This window comes from Epinephelus moara, chromosome 3 (assembly GCF_006386435.1).
Source record: "Epinephelus moara isolate mb chromosome 3, YSFRI_EMoa_1.0, whole genome shotgun sequence".
Lineage (NCBI taxonomy): Eukaryota > Metazoa > Chordata > Actinopteri > Perciformes > Serranidae > Epinephelus > Epinephelus moara.
In genome coordinates this window covers 8,676,187-8,690,666 of record NC_065508.1, presented here as the reverse complement: position 1 = coordinate 8,690,666, position 14,480 = coordinate 8,676,187, and the positions used below count along the sequence as shown (strand labels likewise).

The window sequence follows — 14,480 nt, the reverse complement described above, 5'->3', positions numbered from 1 at the left end:
ACGGGGGATTCCCTTTTAACACGCTGTCTATTGCGATATGGAGTGAATGACCTGGGGGCAGCCTGAGATGCAAACCTCAGCACAAAACGCCCGGGCGTTTACCCAATACAAGTGTCATCTTTCACTCCAAGGATAGCCAATGTCATTGTTGCCCTTATGAATGATAAATATCCACCGCTGTACCTCCATCCTGTCATTTTCTGCCCAAGCTGTTTCCTCGCTTCATAAAGAAATAATTCAGGGATTCTCTCATCGGCTCATGCTAACATTAGCTAAATGAAACAGCACATCTAAGTGGTGACATTCAAAAAGGAGCTGAGGCTGGTGGGATGTTTGTGCTTTCATTAAAAAGACTTAATCTTCCTCCCTCGCCCCTCTCCGGTTTCTGCGTGACTCTCCAATAAGCTGGTATATTGCAGTGTATTCTCACTCTTCATGTGGTGCCTTTCCCCATTCAGTTGTAATGCAACTCAAACCAAAATACAGCCCATTCCCTAAGGAGAGGAATATGTGAGGAGATACAATTTGCCCTCAGCAAAACCCCTGCTGTGGGCTTATTTCAAATAGAGCAGGATAAGCAAAAAAGAAAAAAAGAAGACCCTCAACAGACAAACCATCAAACCTCTTGCAATATTGTGTATAAACACAGGGAGTGGAGAGCAGGTAATTTTGGAGATAGCTGATGCTTCAGTTCAGTGGACACAACAAATGTGGCTTTTTACTGAGTGCTTCTGCAACGGACGACCCAGGGATGAGAGACTATTGTTGATAAAAGAGCTAAGAAGGAGAACTGCCGAATGAGCACAGACTACATTTTACAATATCCGCACAATTTATGGTATTATTTTTCAGACACCCCACAGAACAGTAGTGCTGAAACCATAGACGGTAAAAATGGGTGACATAGCAGCTCCCTAAAAGTGAAGCCAAAACAGCTCAATGGCCCCCTGGTGGCTGGCTGCAGCATAGGTCATAAACCCTGCCCTGTCCATGTTAAGGGATGGAACACAGGCCAAACAAACAAATTTCCAAAGATGGTTTCTGTCTTTTTAGAAAGTTCTTATCACACTGATGTACGTTCAGATGTTAATTTTTTTGATAGGTTTGGTTTTAATTAGTTATTTGATGCTGTATAAAGTAGGTGTCACATCATGATTGACAGCTGTGATTTACTCGCAATTGAGCCGCATGGATGTATGCGTGGGACCTCGATACCACACCTTCACCTCACAACTACTAACGCTACAAAGCCATCCTCAAATGGCCATTCAAAGAACTGCAGTTTTTGACACTTTGTTGGCTTCATTATTCAGCCCTGGAGGTTGCCGCTTGGTGCAGACTCTGACCCCAGGGTCTCATTTATAAAATGTTTATAAATGCGACCCCAGATGACATCACCAGTGCAAGATGAGAATTAACAAGGTCATTATTAATCAGTGATTCAGGTCTTTTAATAAGCCTGTAATTCAGGAGGTTATAGGCAAACGGTTCTCATTGACTGCTTTGTTCTACTTGTTGCACCATATTTCAGACAACGTCTTTGATAAGGATGTCAAGTCACTGATAATAATTCTTTTATACTTGGCTATAAATTGCATCTTGCTGTGATGGTCTGCTCCGCAGGTCCCAGCGGTTGACAGATATCAGCTGTGTTTCCTCTGGAGAAACTGACTCATGATCTCAATAATAAATCGGACAAGTTCTGGCAACTTTGGGAACCATGTCACTTTTTCCTCCAAGAACTCTGACTTGCTTATCGCTGGAGGGCAGTGACTGTTTGCTCCATCTGTCGATGTCATTATCACATTGCTGTACAATCTCTTTTTTAAAACATATTAGTTTATTCATTCTTAGTTGTATATGCAGCAAAGTTTAATCTTTTGAGGTGGTTTCTTTTTGTATGGATTCTCTTTTCTATACTTTTCTGTCTTGTCTGTCTTTATGTCTCGGTGTCGTTTGTGTTGGTTGGCTTTGTTTGTTTATATATGTATGTGCTTTATTTGAAAAATCTAATAAAAAGAAAAGAAAAACACATTTTCAGTCAGGAACACTTTAGTCAAAGAAAACTGTATTTCCATTTGCAGTATTATATTTGGCGGTATGGCTCTGTTCTGGGGCCCCTTTGCCTTTCCTCAGGCCTATGCAAAAAGCCTCTTCCACGCCCCTACGTGGAAAAGCTCAAGGTGAAGAGAGCAAACCTCTCCACCCTTCCACATGCATGCGTGGAAAGCCATAAGGCAGAGAGAGAGCACACCTGTCTGCCCTTCCACGTGCAAATGAGGAAAGCTTTAGGCAGAGAGAGCAAACCTCCCTGCCCTTCCACGCGGCTACATGGAAAGCCTAAGACAGTAAGAGCAGCAGCAAAGACGGATGTAGCCGGGATGTGAGCTGAGCTTGACATCGTGTCCTGCTTGAACTAACACTACGCTCAATTTATGGTTACATTCAGTAGCAAAGGCAGCGGTAGCATGATGTTGTTACCCTGCAGTTAAAAAATAAAAGTCAAAAAACTTTTAGCACTTAAATTATCCGTAGCTTTATACCATATGTGTGGCAGAACAAAAATCATCACTGTTTTCTGGTAAATGACCTGTTTTGTTGTTTTAACGACTTTTCTGAACTTGCGCTCGAGGACATCCCAAAATACACGCTGTACCGGAGAGTTATCTCTAAAATGGCACAGTCAGAAAACATAGTCCTGGAGACCTGATAGCTGCGGCAAATATTGTGGAAATGTGTCACCTAATGCTGCTTCTGCTTGCTTTTCTTTTTTTGTCCCTTACCCCGTCCCCTCTCCGCAGGTGCTTACCCTCGTCTGTCCCTTAGTTTTAAGCTGAAGAGAAACATCGGGTACTTCATCCTGCAGACATACATGCCTTCTATACTTATCACCATCCTGTCCTGGGTCTCCTTCTGGATCAACTACGACGCCTCTGCTGCCAGGGTGGCTCTGGGTGAGGCCTGCAATACGAATATAGACAGACTGATAGGACATATGGGTGGAAAGTTAAAAGAAGATTGCACTGGCACTGAAATAGAGTGACCTGGGGGAAGCTATACATAGATATATATATTGTTTTCTGAATTTTATCTCATAGCATTCACATCATTCACTTGAAGGGCAAATAGAGACAAGAAACCTTTGGGGTGACGTGTTGAGGCAGGCAAGAATATCTGTGGCAAATTTAAGCATTGAATAAACTCACAGAAGAAAAATCATTAGTTTGCAGAAGACCTGTCTGACCTGTGTCTCATCTGAAGTACAATGTCTTAGCTGCAGGTAAAACTTTTCCTACAGTAGTCATCATCACAGATTAACATTGCTGTGCTGTGAAGGCCATGCCTTTTTTACTATTTAAAAAGAGTCGTATTCATACAGGTCTTTTAATTAATTGATTGATTACTGTTCTTTGTGTCTTTATTTATTCAAGACAAGGCCCCTATACAATCATTAAGGAGCAGCACTGCACAACTGCCCTTTGTTTCCCTTCTTTTACTGTCACTGTGGGTGTTAACAGGGTCAAATATCCATCCCAGTCCAACACATGTTGCTGCGTCCCACAGACGTATTGTGATGGATGACCAGTTTGATTTGTTTCCACTCTGATTCCAGAGCCTCTGTTCTTTTCTGGAAGTCACAATTTCCCCCCCGTCATCCTCGATTATGTAAACCCCGTGTAGCCTGTGAGGTTTGTATCGAGCTGCTAGCTTACCCCGTGTTTATCGAAAGCTCCCTGTCTTCTTTTCACCCAACTCCATCCACCCAGCTTCATCCATTCATCCATCCTTCTGCCCATCCCTTGCTTTAGTCGACAAGGCAATTTCGCTGATTGACGACTGAGCTGCATTTAGTGATCTGGGGGGAAAGCGTGCATGGGATTTAGTACAGGGGAGAAAAAAAAGGTAATGCTCCATAATGGAGGCGGGTCAGCAGAGTTGGGAAATGTTCGGTCACCCCCCAGTCTACACTAGATTCAGGAACCACTCTATTCTGACCTGGTTTTTAGGCATTAAAATGGACCTGTAATGGCTGAATCACATGGCCACTGTGCTGCAGGGATCCTTTGTTGGTATTGTTAAGCTCTCGCAGCAACAGCTTGTGAAAATTGCCTGAATCCTATTTTGAGCGGTGGTCACCTGACAGCTTTGTGACAGCTGTAAAATAATTTAGTAATTGTTTACTGAGACCCTCAATGGAAATTGCCTCAAGTAATCACGCTTTGTGTGCTAGAGTACAATATACAGGTGCATGTGGGAGGATTTGTGCGCACTATAGGAGCTGAGAACACAATTATTTAATCATGCACAGAAGTAATATTTAAGCTTTGGAATCTGGCCTCTCATGCCATTTATAATTCCTGCATATAGATAATACCATAGACATCCTCTATTGTAAGCACACTACATCCAAGAGCCGGTGCTTTGCTTAAACGACAGGAATATGAAATGAAATTACCAGCAGCGAGAGTTAGCGTGTCACTCATAATAAGCACAAACTCAACACATTGATATGCAGAGTCAGTCTGACAGTAACTATCCCCACAGCCTGCTGGGCGAGGGTTTTTTGAAAACTGTCTACAACTTTTCTCAGTAGGAGTTCTCCGCTAATGAACAAGACCAAGGTTGACATTTGAATTTCAAATGGCTGCGGCGCTTCAGGTGCACGTCTTTTAGCTAGATGCATGGTTTAAAGTCGTGGGGGTGAGCCCCTCGGGTTCATTGATCCTGGCAGGCATAATCAAGCACAGACATGGTATCAAGTAGATCACAAAGATGTGTTGCAGTTGGAAGGATTAAAACTGTCACACAGTAAATCAGAGGAGCACAGTAACTAAGAGTTCCATGTGCTAGTGATTCAGTAAAAAGAAAAATGCAAGGCGTAAATTGGTGAGTGCATCACATAGAGCTGCCCCGGACTAAGAATTTTCTCAGTCGACCAATAGTTGTCACTTAGGGCCATTAGTCGACTAGTCCCCCAGATGCCCACATATATTTTATCTACAAGTGCACGTCACACACTGAGCGAGCCGCCTGTTAATGACGCTGACGGCAAAGCAGTAGTGATTGTGCTAAGTGACTAATGGGCATGTAGCTACTGACATGTTTCAGATGATACGTCATGTTTGTAGTCGACAAATGTTTGCTTTCAGAGTTTACATATCACCTTGGGTTCGTCCTTCACCTTCTCAAAATGATCCCACACTTTGGATTTCCTGCCCGACATAACCGCAGGTACCAGCCCTGGAAATTAGGGGTTGCACACATGCCATGTCTTTAAACACCTGGAAAACAAAAGGTCGGACGCTGGGTGCTACTCTTGTGCCTTTTCTTTGCCAGCTTTCAAGAGCCCGGCAGCAGGTTGAGTCTGAGGTTGCTAATCAACCCTAACACATACCCTATAGCCTATTGACCTGAAATCCTGAGTGCAGAGCTGATCTTCTTCCAGGTGCTGTTTATAAGTGTGTAGGTCTATCATCCGTGGGACAGATGTAAAGCTCTGGGTAGCTCTGCACTAACATGATCAACGTTTCTGTATTTATCAGACTGAATATTTACAGAAGAAGGGAAAGATATCTGTCAGTTGTGATTGGTTTGTAATGTCACTCCTGTCTGACTGCTGAGCGTGGCCACTTCCTGTGTCTGTCCTTTCAAATTAAGGTCTTGACTTATTTTGACAAGGGGTTAGGGCTCCTAAAAGAATTTCACGGTTGTTGGGGTTTTTTTTTTCTGCGACTCAACGACCAATGAAATCTTGCCGACCAATGACCTTTCTGGTCAATTACCATTTGGTTGACTATCAGGGGGCAGACCTAGCACTACATAGAAACAGCATAATTCCAACTGCTGATATGTAGTTCCTAAAGTAATACTTTTTTAAGTTTTAAAAGTCTTTATTCATACAATTTCTGTTATAATGCCTTGAATTTGGTCCCTCTCCTCCAGGTATCACTACGGTGCTCACCATGACTACCATTAACACCCACCTGAGAGAAACCCTCCCCAAAATCCCGTACGTCAAGGCCATAGACATGTACCTTATGGGCTGCTTCGTCTTTGTGTTCCTGGCTCTGCTGGAGTATGCGCTGGTAAACTACATCTTCTTTGGACGGGGCCCTCAGCGTCAGAAAAAAGCAGCTGAGAAACTAACTACAGCCAACAACGAAAAGATGAGGATGGATCCGAACAAGGTAAGAATAGTTAAGGTTATTTCTGAAGTGTGTTGACTTACATTTCATTTCCTATTTGGAAAGGCTTTACATTTTTCAGAGAGCATATACTCTACACAGGCCCCTACATTCTCACCCATTCAAATGAAAGCAGTTTTCTTTGCTCTAGATTCACAGAATCACATATTTTCTTTACTTTGCAGTGGAATTTGAATTCAATTATTCATAAAGCTGTCTAAGGAGCTCAGAATAATTACTAGCAAAGAAAAGAAATGTCACCACTTCAAATGGAGGGTTGACCTAATGTTTCTTGCCTTCACTGTGCCAAGTAAAGCCAGCCTAATAAGCTTGTACTAACCCTGTTTGAAATCCAAATGAGACATGTTGCCAGCTGAAACAGAGGGAAAGAAGGTCTCAGAGCCACTTGGCTCTTTGTCTCTATAGAAAGGGTTGCATTCACTTTCCCAGTTTGTGCTCCCAGCTGACATGAACCAAATATTTAGTAGCAGAGATGCAAAATGGCAACCATAACATGGCTGCACACTGACATGTAGAAGTTCATACCCACACATATTTGCATTTACTCATGAACACAAGGATTTAATTATTTCATATAATGTTCATTGTTGCCAACTTATACCCGCCTACACAAATGCAAACTCCTTCCACTAGTTTTCAGTTGCTCAAGTAACCATGGCGACTCTGTTTGATTGCAGTGGCTGGTGGGGAATGTAGTTGGCAGAGACGATACTCTGTATGCAAGAATGAAACAAAGGGATCTCGATGGTCATGACTCCATGTGGGAACCAATCTTTGTAGATGACGCAGCTATTGGACTCGGCGATCAAAAGAATAAGGTACTGAAAAAAAAAACTACTATTAAAGTAACTATTTTGGGGGCATTTAGGTGCAGCAAAACTTTTTTGTGGCTGATTTGTTTATTCAGCCACCTATTAGTCCAGTATTTGTAGGAGCTGATCTTCACCAACTCCTGAGGGAAATATCCAGCTATTTAGCATCCAGCTGCACCATTATGGTCATCAGCTAGTCACTAACTCTGTCTGTCTGCTGTTTGATGCTGGGCAGGCATGCTTGCCAACCCTCCCATTTTTCTCCAGAGACTCCTGGGGTCACAATTCTCCCATATTTCTTAGAATTTATGTCAAATTTTCATACCTTTTATTCCTTTTGTTATCATAACTTATTTTGACACTGTACAGCATGTATAAGCCAAAGCCAAGACTTTAAAAGTGTGCTGATTCCCCCCGTTGGTACTTCTCCAACGCTCTCGAGCCGGAGAGGGGCACTTTTCCAGCCTGCATGATTTGGGCGAGGCTGCTGGTAGACACCTTGTCTCTGAGCCGATCGTCTGAAGTGATGCTCTGTAATGGGGAGTTCGTGCCTCAGTGGTTGGTGGGGACCCGGCTTACCCTCCCCCACCATGGAGGGGTACCCAGCTGTTTTCCAGAGACCATAAGCCTTCAGTTCAGCCGCACCAGGGCATCCAGGACCCAGGGGTGTGTGGGCCAGGCAGGACAACCAACTCTGGGTCCCTGACATGGGCCAACACCACAGCCTGGCCCCCCCTACTCTGCTGTTGTATCATGAGCATGAGCCAAAAACTAAACCACATTAAACTTCTGTCATTTTTATTCTATAGAAGTCACAAGAATGCAGGAAACAAAGTCTCAGAAACTCAGATGTTTTGGGAGATGACCACAGACCCCTGCTTTGGTTTTAAAATCCTCCCCATATTTTGAGGTGTTAAGGTTGGCAAGTATGTGGGCAGGCAAAACCAAAATGATGAGCTGAAAGACACTAAAACAATCCATAGGTAATGAAAATTCTCTCTAGCTTTGTCACTGGGAGTGACCCCCTTTTGCATTACATGTAATTATGACAAACATAGTTAATTAATATAGTCTAAGGGTTATATTCGTATGGTATCCGCCATTTTTAAGTACAATTTTGGTAGTAAAATGTGGTTTATTAGAGAAAAATGCTGTTGATAATACACTGGGCAAACTTGACTCTTTTCCAGATGGACCCTCATGAAAACATCCTTTTGGGCACCCTGGACATCAAAAACGACATGGGCGTTTCAGAGCTCGCTCTGGGTCTCAACGACCCACGCAATACCATGCTGACATACGACAGTTCGACTCTACAGTACCGCAAAGCTGGACTGGCCAGGCACAACTTTGGCCGAAACACGCTGGAGTGCCACATGACTCAAAAGAAGAGCCGACTACGGAGGCGCGCTTCACAGCTAAAGATCAACATCCCAGACTTGACTGATGTAAACTCTATTGACAAATGGTCGAGGATGATCTTCCCAACCGTCTTCTCCTTCTTCAACGTTGTTTACTGGCTTTATTACGTCAACTAAAAGAAACAAAGGACATCAGCGAGGGCGAGAACAAACAGCAAAATGTGTTGCTCATTTGTTGTTTGTATCTGGTTTGTTTCATTTTTATGTGATCTTGTAAAACTGGACTGAATGACTATATTCAGGACTGGATCCATCATATCTTGGAATACCACATTTGCTGGCTAACACGAAAAAACCTTATAAAAGAGAGATTACAAACATATAAGGTGCCTGTTCCCGAGTAATTGTTTAAAATTTTACATATTTTGTGATTTGTGTATCTTGCCATTTTTTTAATGTTTGCATAGTTTTTTTATGTCTTTGTTATGTTGGATTTAAAGCATACACAATTCATTGCCAAAATATCATGTTAGTTAAATACTAATTGACAAGTTGACATATTTAAATGACCATTTACTTTCACTGACACTACTTAAAAAGTGCTGAAGTGAGTTTAAAGTCAGCAGGATTTTTTTAAGATTCATTGTATCAAAGACACGAAATGTATTACTAGAATTAATTTCATACTTACAAGGGCCTGAAGCTTACAATTTACAATATCATGTAAGGTAAAAAAAAAAATTAAAATCAACTTTTTTTTTCTTTAATATACTTGGAGCACTATATAATTTATTTGTAAGCATTTTCTCAGTTCATGAACTATTTTAATAGGGCGGCATTAACTAATATCAACTAAGAGCATTCCAAAACTTCCAGGTTTGAACTCTGATTGCACTGAAGAAGCCTCCTGAAGGAAAAAAATGGCATAATATAAAGAAGGATAAAGCTAAAACAGCCAATTTGAATTGTCATTATTGTGTTTTGTCCACTGTGTCTGATAGAGGAGAGTAAAGAACAAAAAGAGAGAGCGCAAAATATGTAAGAAAAAAATCCATAGCCAAATTGGTTGTACTTATATATTATTATATTTATTAATATTAGACTTTCCCCCTATGTGTATATACACGGTATAGATGCTTTTGAGGGACGACTGTGTCTGAAGAAAGTAGTTTAGTATATGTAAATATCACCTTTTAAAATAGGGATTATATGACCAAAAAAATCCCTTTCCAGCTCTCTATCTCACTTTCTTGGATATATATTTACAACACTGATTAAAAAGAAAAGGTTCACAACTACTAAGGAGGCACTTTATTAGCTACGACAATTCTTTCATGGTTAAATGATAATCGAATGGTAAAGCTAAAAGGACTGCATTTGTCCACAGAGAGGCCAGAATGCATTGAAAGCACAAAAACTTCAAATATCAGCTTGTGACACCAATTTTTAAATATTTTTTTCTATGCAGATGATTTGTCATTTTGTTATCAGTGAGTTTCAATATCTGCCTCCCAAACCAGATTATTATAATTATCATAGGTTTCAAACCTCTCAGTCATGCATTGTTTCCAGATTGGAAAAATGGGTTGATGATCATAAAAGGACATAGCCGTAAATCCAAATTTTACTAACGATGCTGTGCTTTTGACTGTATGTACACAAGGTAGATTTTATAAGACTTTGCACACGAGTTTTTCAAAGCCATAGAGGCTGTTACCGTAGTTCTTCTAATACCTGGTGCTTATGGGGGCTGTCTTAAGAGGAACTTTATTATTATCAATATGACTACGATCACACTTTATGTTTCAGTTACAACAAGGTTAAAATGTACAAATATAACTAGGGCTGCAACACACAAGAGTGTCATATCCCTCTCCCCATCGAATCGCTCACACTGTCCGTATGAATGAACTCTGGCGTTAATGGCCTCTTTTTCACGTACGCAAATCATTCATCAAAGAGTGGAATGCAACGTCTCGAGACAGAGTGAGGGTCACTGTCAGGGACAAAGGCTCATCTACAGGGACACTGATGAAGACATAGAAAGGAAGAGAAGGTGACTCTTTCAGAAATCACAGTAAAATCAGAACTAGCAACTAAAGCTGTCGTCTCACATGGTTCTTTGAGATCATCCAAAACAACAAAGATCTCACTCCAAGGGTTAATTTCTGCTGGTTTGCCATTCATTTTGATTGTGAATGTGTGAGTGAACACTTTAACATTAATATTCTACTTGTTTACTTAAAATGTAGCCACATAGAGTTTTGTCTCAGTGCATGCTCTGTAACGTAGTAACTCCTTGATATTTCTGTTTTTGCTCACGTTCTCCTTTCTCACTGAATTGTTTCATTTCATTTGTGCTTTTTGTGTTTGATACAAATGAGTGCACATACACCTGTAATTAATTTATTTAAAAAAAAAAAGAGTGTGTCTGATTGGTATTGCGAATATTAATGATGTTCTTTAAAATATATACATTTTTCTAAAAAGCATTTACATAACAGTTACGCCTGTTTTAATAATGACACAATGATGGATTTTCACAAGCACTGCCCAACAACTGAAATGTAAACTTTGATTGAACTTTGTGTTTAGTTTTTGGAACTTACAATAACCTCACTGGTGTTTACATGTTGCTCATCGAAATTTTCACACTGTGTTGATCTAGCTATTGAGAACTGCGCATAGTAAGTAAATTAAGTTTTGTTTTGGGAGTTTCTTTATGGTTCTGGTGAATATTTCAAACAAAACTGATCCCATCTTTCATGTTTTCAATGTTTTTGTAAGTTTAAAAAAAAATACACATGTGAAGGGATCCAGATAGATTCTAGAAACCTGATTATTGGCGTTGTATGTTTTTCTAAAAATGAGAATGAGTTGAACTCAAATTTGGGATCACGTCCCAAAAAACCCACATATTTAAAAAGTATGTATATATGAGATAGTATATTATTAAGCAGCAATTGGAGCATATTATTCCTGTAAATAATTACCTATGAGCGTTCAATGAAAAAGACAAAAAGGACATTTTCGATATAATTCATACTGTATTGTTAAGAGAATGCAAAGGCTGATGTGAAACTATGTAAATAGTCTATTTTAGAGTGTCACTTGATCATTTTTCTGTTTCTTTTTGCTGTTTGTCGGAGCACATTTCTTTGGTTTTGCCAAAATGTAACATATATTCATGAATGTAGTTGATATTCTTTTGCAGCATGTATTTGCTGCAATGTGTCAGCAAAAGTATTACAATTTCTTGTACCAATGATCAGCTCAATACAGCTTAATGTACACCACCTTTTAAAACACACGTGCACACACACACACACACAAAGGGTCAAGTGATAAAGAGGCTAGCGATGCCTTCGTATCAACCCCGAAAGTCAACCATCTCAGGTCAGCACAAATCACACTGCTAACAACACTACAACCACTAACTACAACTTCTACCCAAGAATTGTACTTAAGGAAAAGTACCTTAGTGAGCTTGTTTCAGATGTTTTCTCTTTAATGTGTTTGCTTTCTCTGTTCGACACGAGTCCCTAAATACTGTACACGGCACACGTTTACTGTACGGCACACTTTTTCAACAACGACAGAAACTAAACACCTAGAATACTTTAAAAGTCATTAAGGTACTAAATCCACCTCAGCCATATAATGTCTCAACCTACCCAGTATAAATATATTTCTTAATCTTCAGAATAATAGTGTATGTGGTATGACATGGTGTATTTGAGTGTGAGAGTGTGTAGTGGATGTGTGTCGGCCAGACAGTGTTTCCAAAGCACACCGACAACTGGCAAGAAAGGTCTGCTTCATAAGTTCTACACTTTGAATATGTGTTTGTACTTCACAGCGCTTTTTGGTTTCATATATTTTTATATTTCTATACTCCTGTGTAAAAAAAAAATAACTGCAAACACTGTTGTTTGGCAAAACCTTGTAAATCCAATTTTGGCAATTTTCACATTTATACTATACAGAATGATTATATTATCGTCTCGGGATTCTGAAAACTCAACGACATGTATGCTTACAAAATCCTGTCCTAAATGGTTTGAAAATGGCTTTTTTTCTCTCTTCATTCCTGGAAAGCCGAGGTGTTTTTGGAAATGCGAGGTTTTCATCAGACAGTAGAGTCTTCTCTGGAGAGCAAGGACAGACTGACATCCCTAAAAGCCTAAATGACACATCTTGGTGACAGTGTATGTTTGCACACACTCACAGAAGAAGCCTTAGCCTCCTGCTGCCCTGGACTTCACTCCAAGGAGCATCAATCCTTCTTACCCTCTCAACACCCTGCACCTTGAAAAATCCTTGTATGTGCCACTCACAAGAACATTCCCAGAAACCCAGAGCTGTACCCTTCTCAAAGATAAGCCCTGTACAAGTCAGTGTCTGTCTTTATTATGAAAAACCTATGGAAATGAATACATTGTCAATAAATATTGTATACAGTTCTAAATCTGCAAGCGTTTATTTCTGCACTAAACTGGAGGAAGAGAAAACTGAGACTAAAGCACCTAAAACTTTCTGATGATGGGGCGAACATGTTCACCACTTTATCCAAGTTCCCTCCTAAATGTGGGTATGTGAGAACATTTATGCAACATTTGTTGATCACCAAAACATTCCAGTGAGACCAGACAAATGTTGACAACTAATATTTTACCATGCTTGAAAAACCTCAAACAACACAGCTAACTGGGGTCAGTTCAAAGTCTTAGCTGAGACGTTACTCATTTGTACAATTGGTTCTAACATCATGAAACTTAAATCTCCCTCAAAGTTGCTGAGAACTTTCCCCATCCTGTCACCCTCAAATATCCACCATTTTGGATGGAAGGATTTCCAAACTTCTATCCAGGACATACAATTCTATTGATCACATGTAATTATGTGTAGAAGCTGTTGTACCTGCTGCACCTTCAGGAGAGACAAACCAGGCAAATGCTTGGTGGTCACCCTCAAAAAAATTGGGAAAAAGGGCCCCCAATGGCATGATATTGGCAGGCTTGCCATGGTAGTTGGTGTCACTGGTTTTATATGGTATTCGGGTATACAGCAGTTACTACTGGCCCACCACCCCCACCAAGGCTTTTCTTTTTCTATCAGTACTTAATCAGACGGCAGTCGCTACAATTCTAAACTGAAAGTCTGTGCTGTATAGAGAGTAGCAGGAGTCAGATTTCACCGATCACATGACAAAAGTAAGGAGATTCGACCAGCAATGCGATATAATACAATAAGATACGTTATGATGCAATGTAATGCAATCCAATTCGATACGATACGATGCAATACGATATGATACAATACGATACGATACGATACAATGTGATATGATACGATACGATGTAATATGATGTGATACGATACGGTGCAGTACAATACGGTGCAATATGATGTGATATGATACGATACGATGCAATACGATGTGATACAATACGACGCAATACGATGTGATATATGATACGATGCAATACGATGTGATACGATACAATGCAATACGATGTGATACGATACGATGCAGTACGATGTGATATGATACGATACGATGAAATACGATATGATACGATACGATGCAATATGATGTGATACGATACGATGCAATACGATGTGATATGATACGATACGATGAAATACGATATGATACGATACGATACAATGCGATATGATACGATACGATGCAATACGATGTGATACGATACGATGCAGTACGATGTGATATGATACGATGCGATGAAATACGATATGATACGATACGATGCAATACGATGTGATACGATACGATGCAATACGATGTGATATGATACGATACGATGAAATACGATATGATACGATACGATACAGTGCGATATGATACGATACGATGCAATACGATGTTATATGATATGATGCGATGTGTTGGATACGATACGATATGACACAACTTGTCAGTTTGTTTCATTTTTTACAGTGTACAGTGAAATACATTTTGCATCCTCAGATAGCTCAGATCAATTAGTTCACACACAAGTAGACGTACAATTACACAAACAGCACATACCCACAAAAAAGCATACCGAACAGTCATGACCATGGAACACATCACAAAA

General features: G+C 40.2%; 1 protein-coding gene across 2 annotated transcripts in view; it reads left to right on the top strand.

Moving 5' to 3' along the window:
* Positions 1-9,363, top strand: part of LOC126387729 (gamma-aminobutyric acid receptor subunit beta-2) — an 81,366-nt gene extending 72,003 nt beyond the window's left edge. For both annotated transcript variants that reach the window (XM_050040363.1, XM_050040362.1), the window contains 4 exons: positions 2,802-2,954; positions 5,944-6,188; positions 6,884-7,024; positions 8,209-9,363. In XM_050040363.1, coding sequence (XP_049896320.1) covers positions 2,802-2,954; positions 5,944-6,188; positions 6,884-7,024; positions 8,209-8,556 — 887 coding nt within the window. In that variant the 3' untranslated portion in view covers positions 8,557-9,363. The remainder of the gene's footprint in view (positions 1-2,801; positions 2,955-5,943; positions 6,189-6,883; positions 7,025-8,208) is intronic.
* The last annotated feature ends 5,117 nt before the right edge of the window (positions 9,364-14,480 follow it).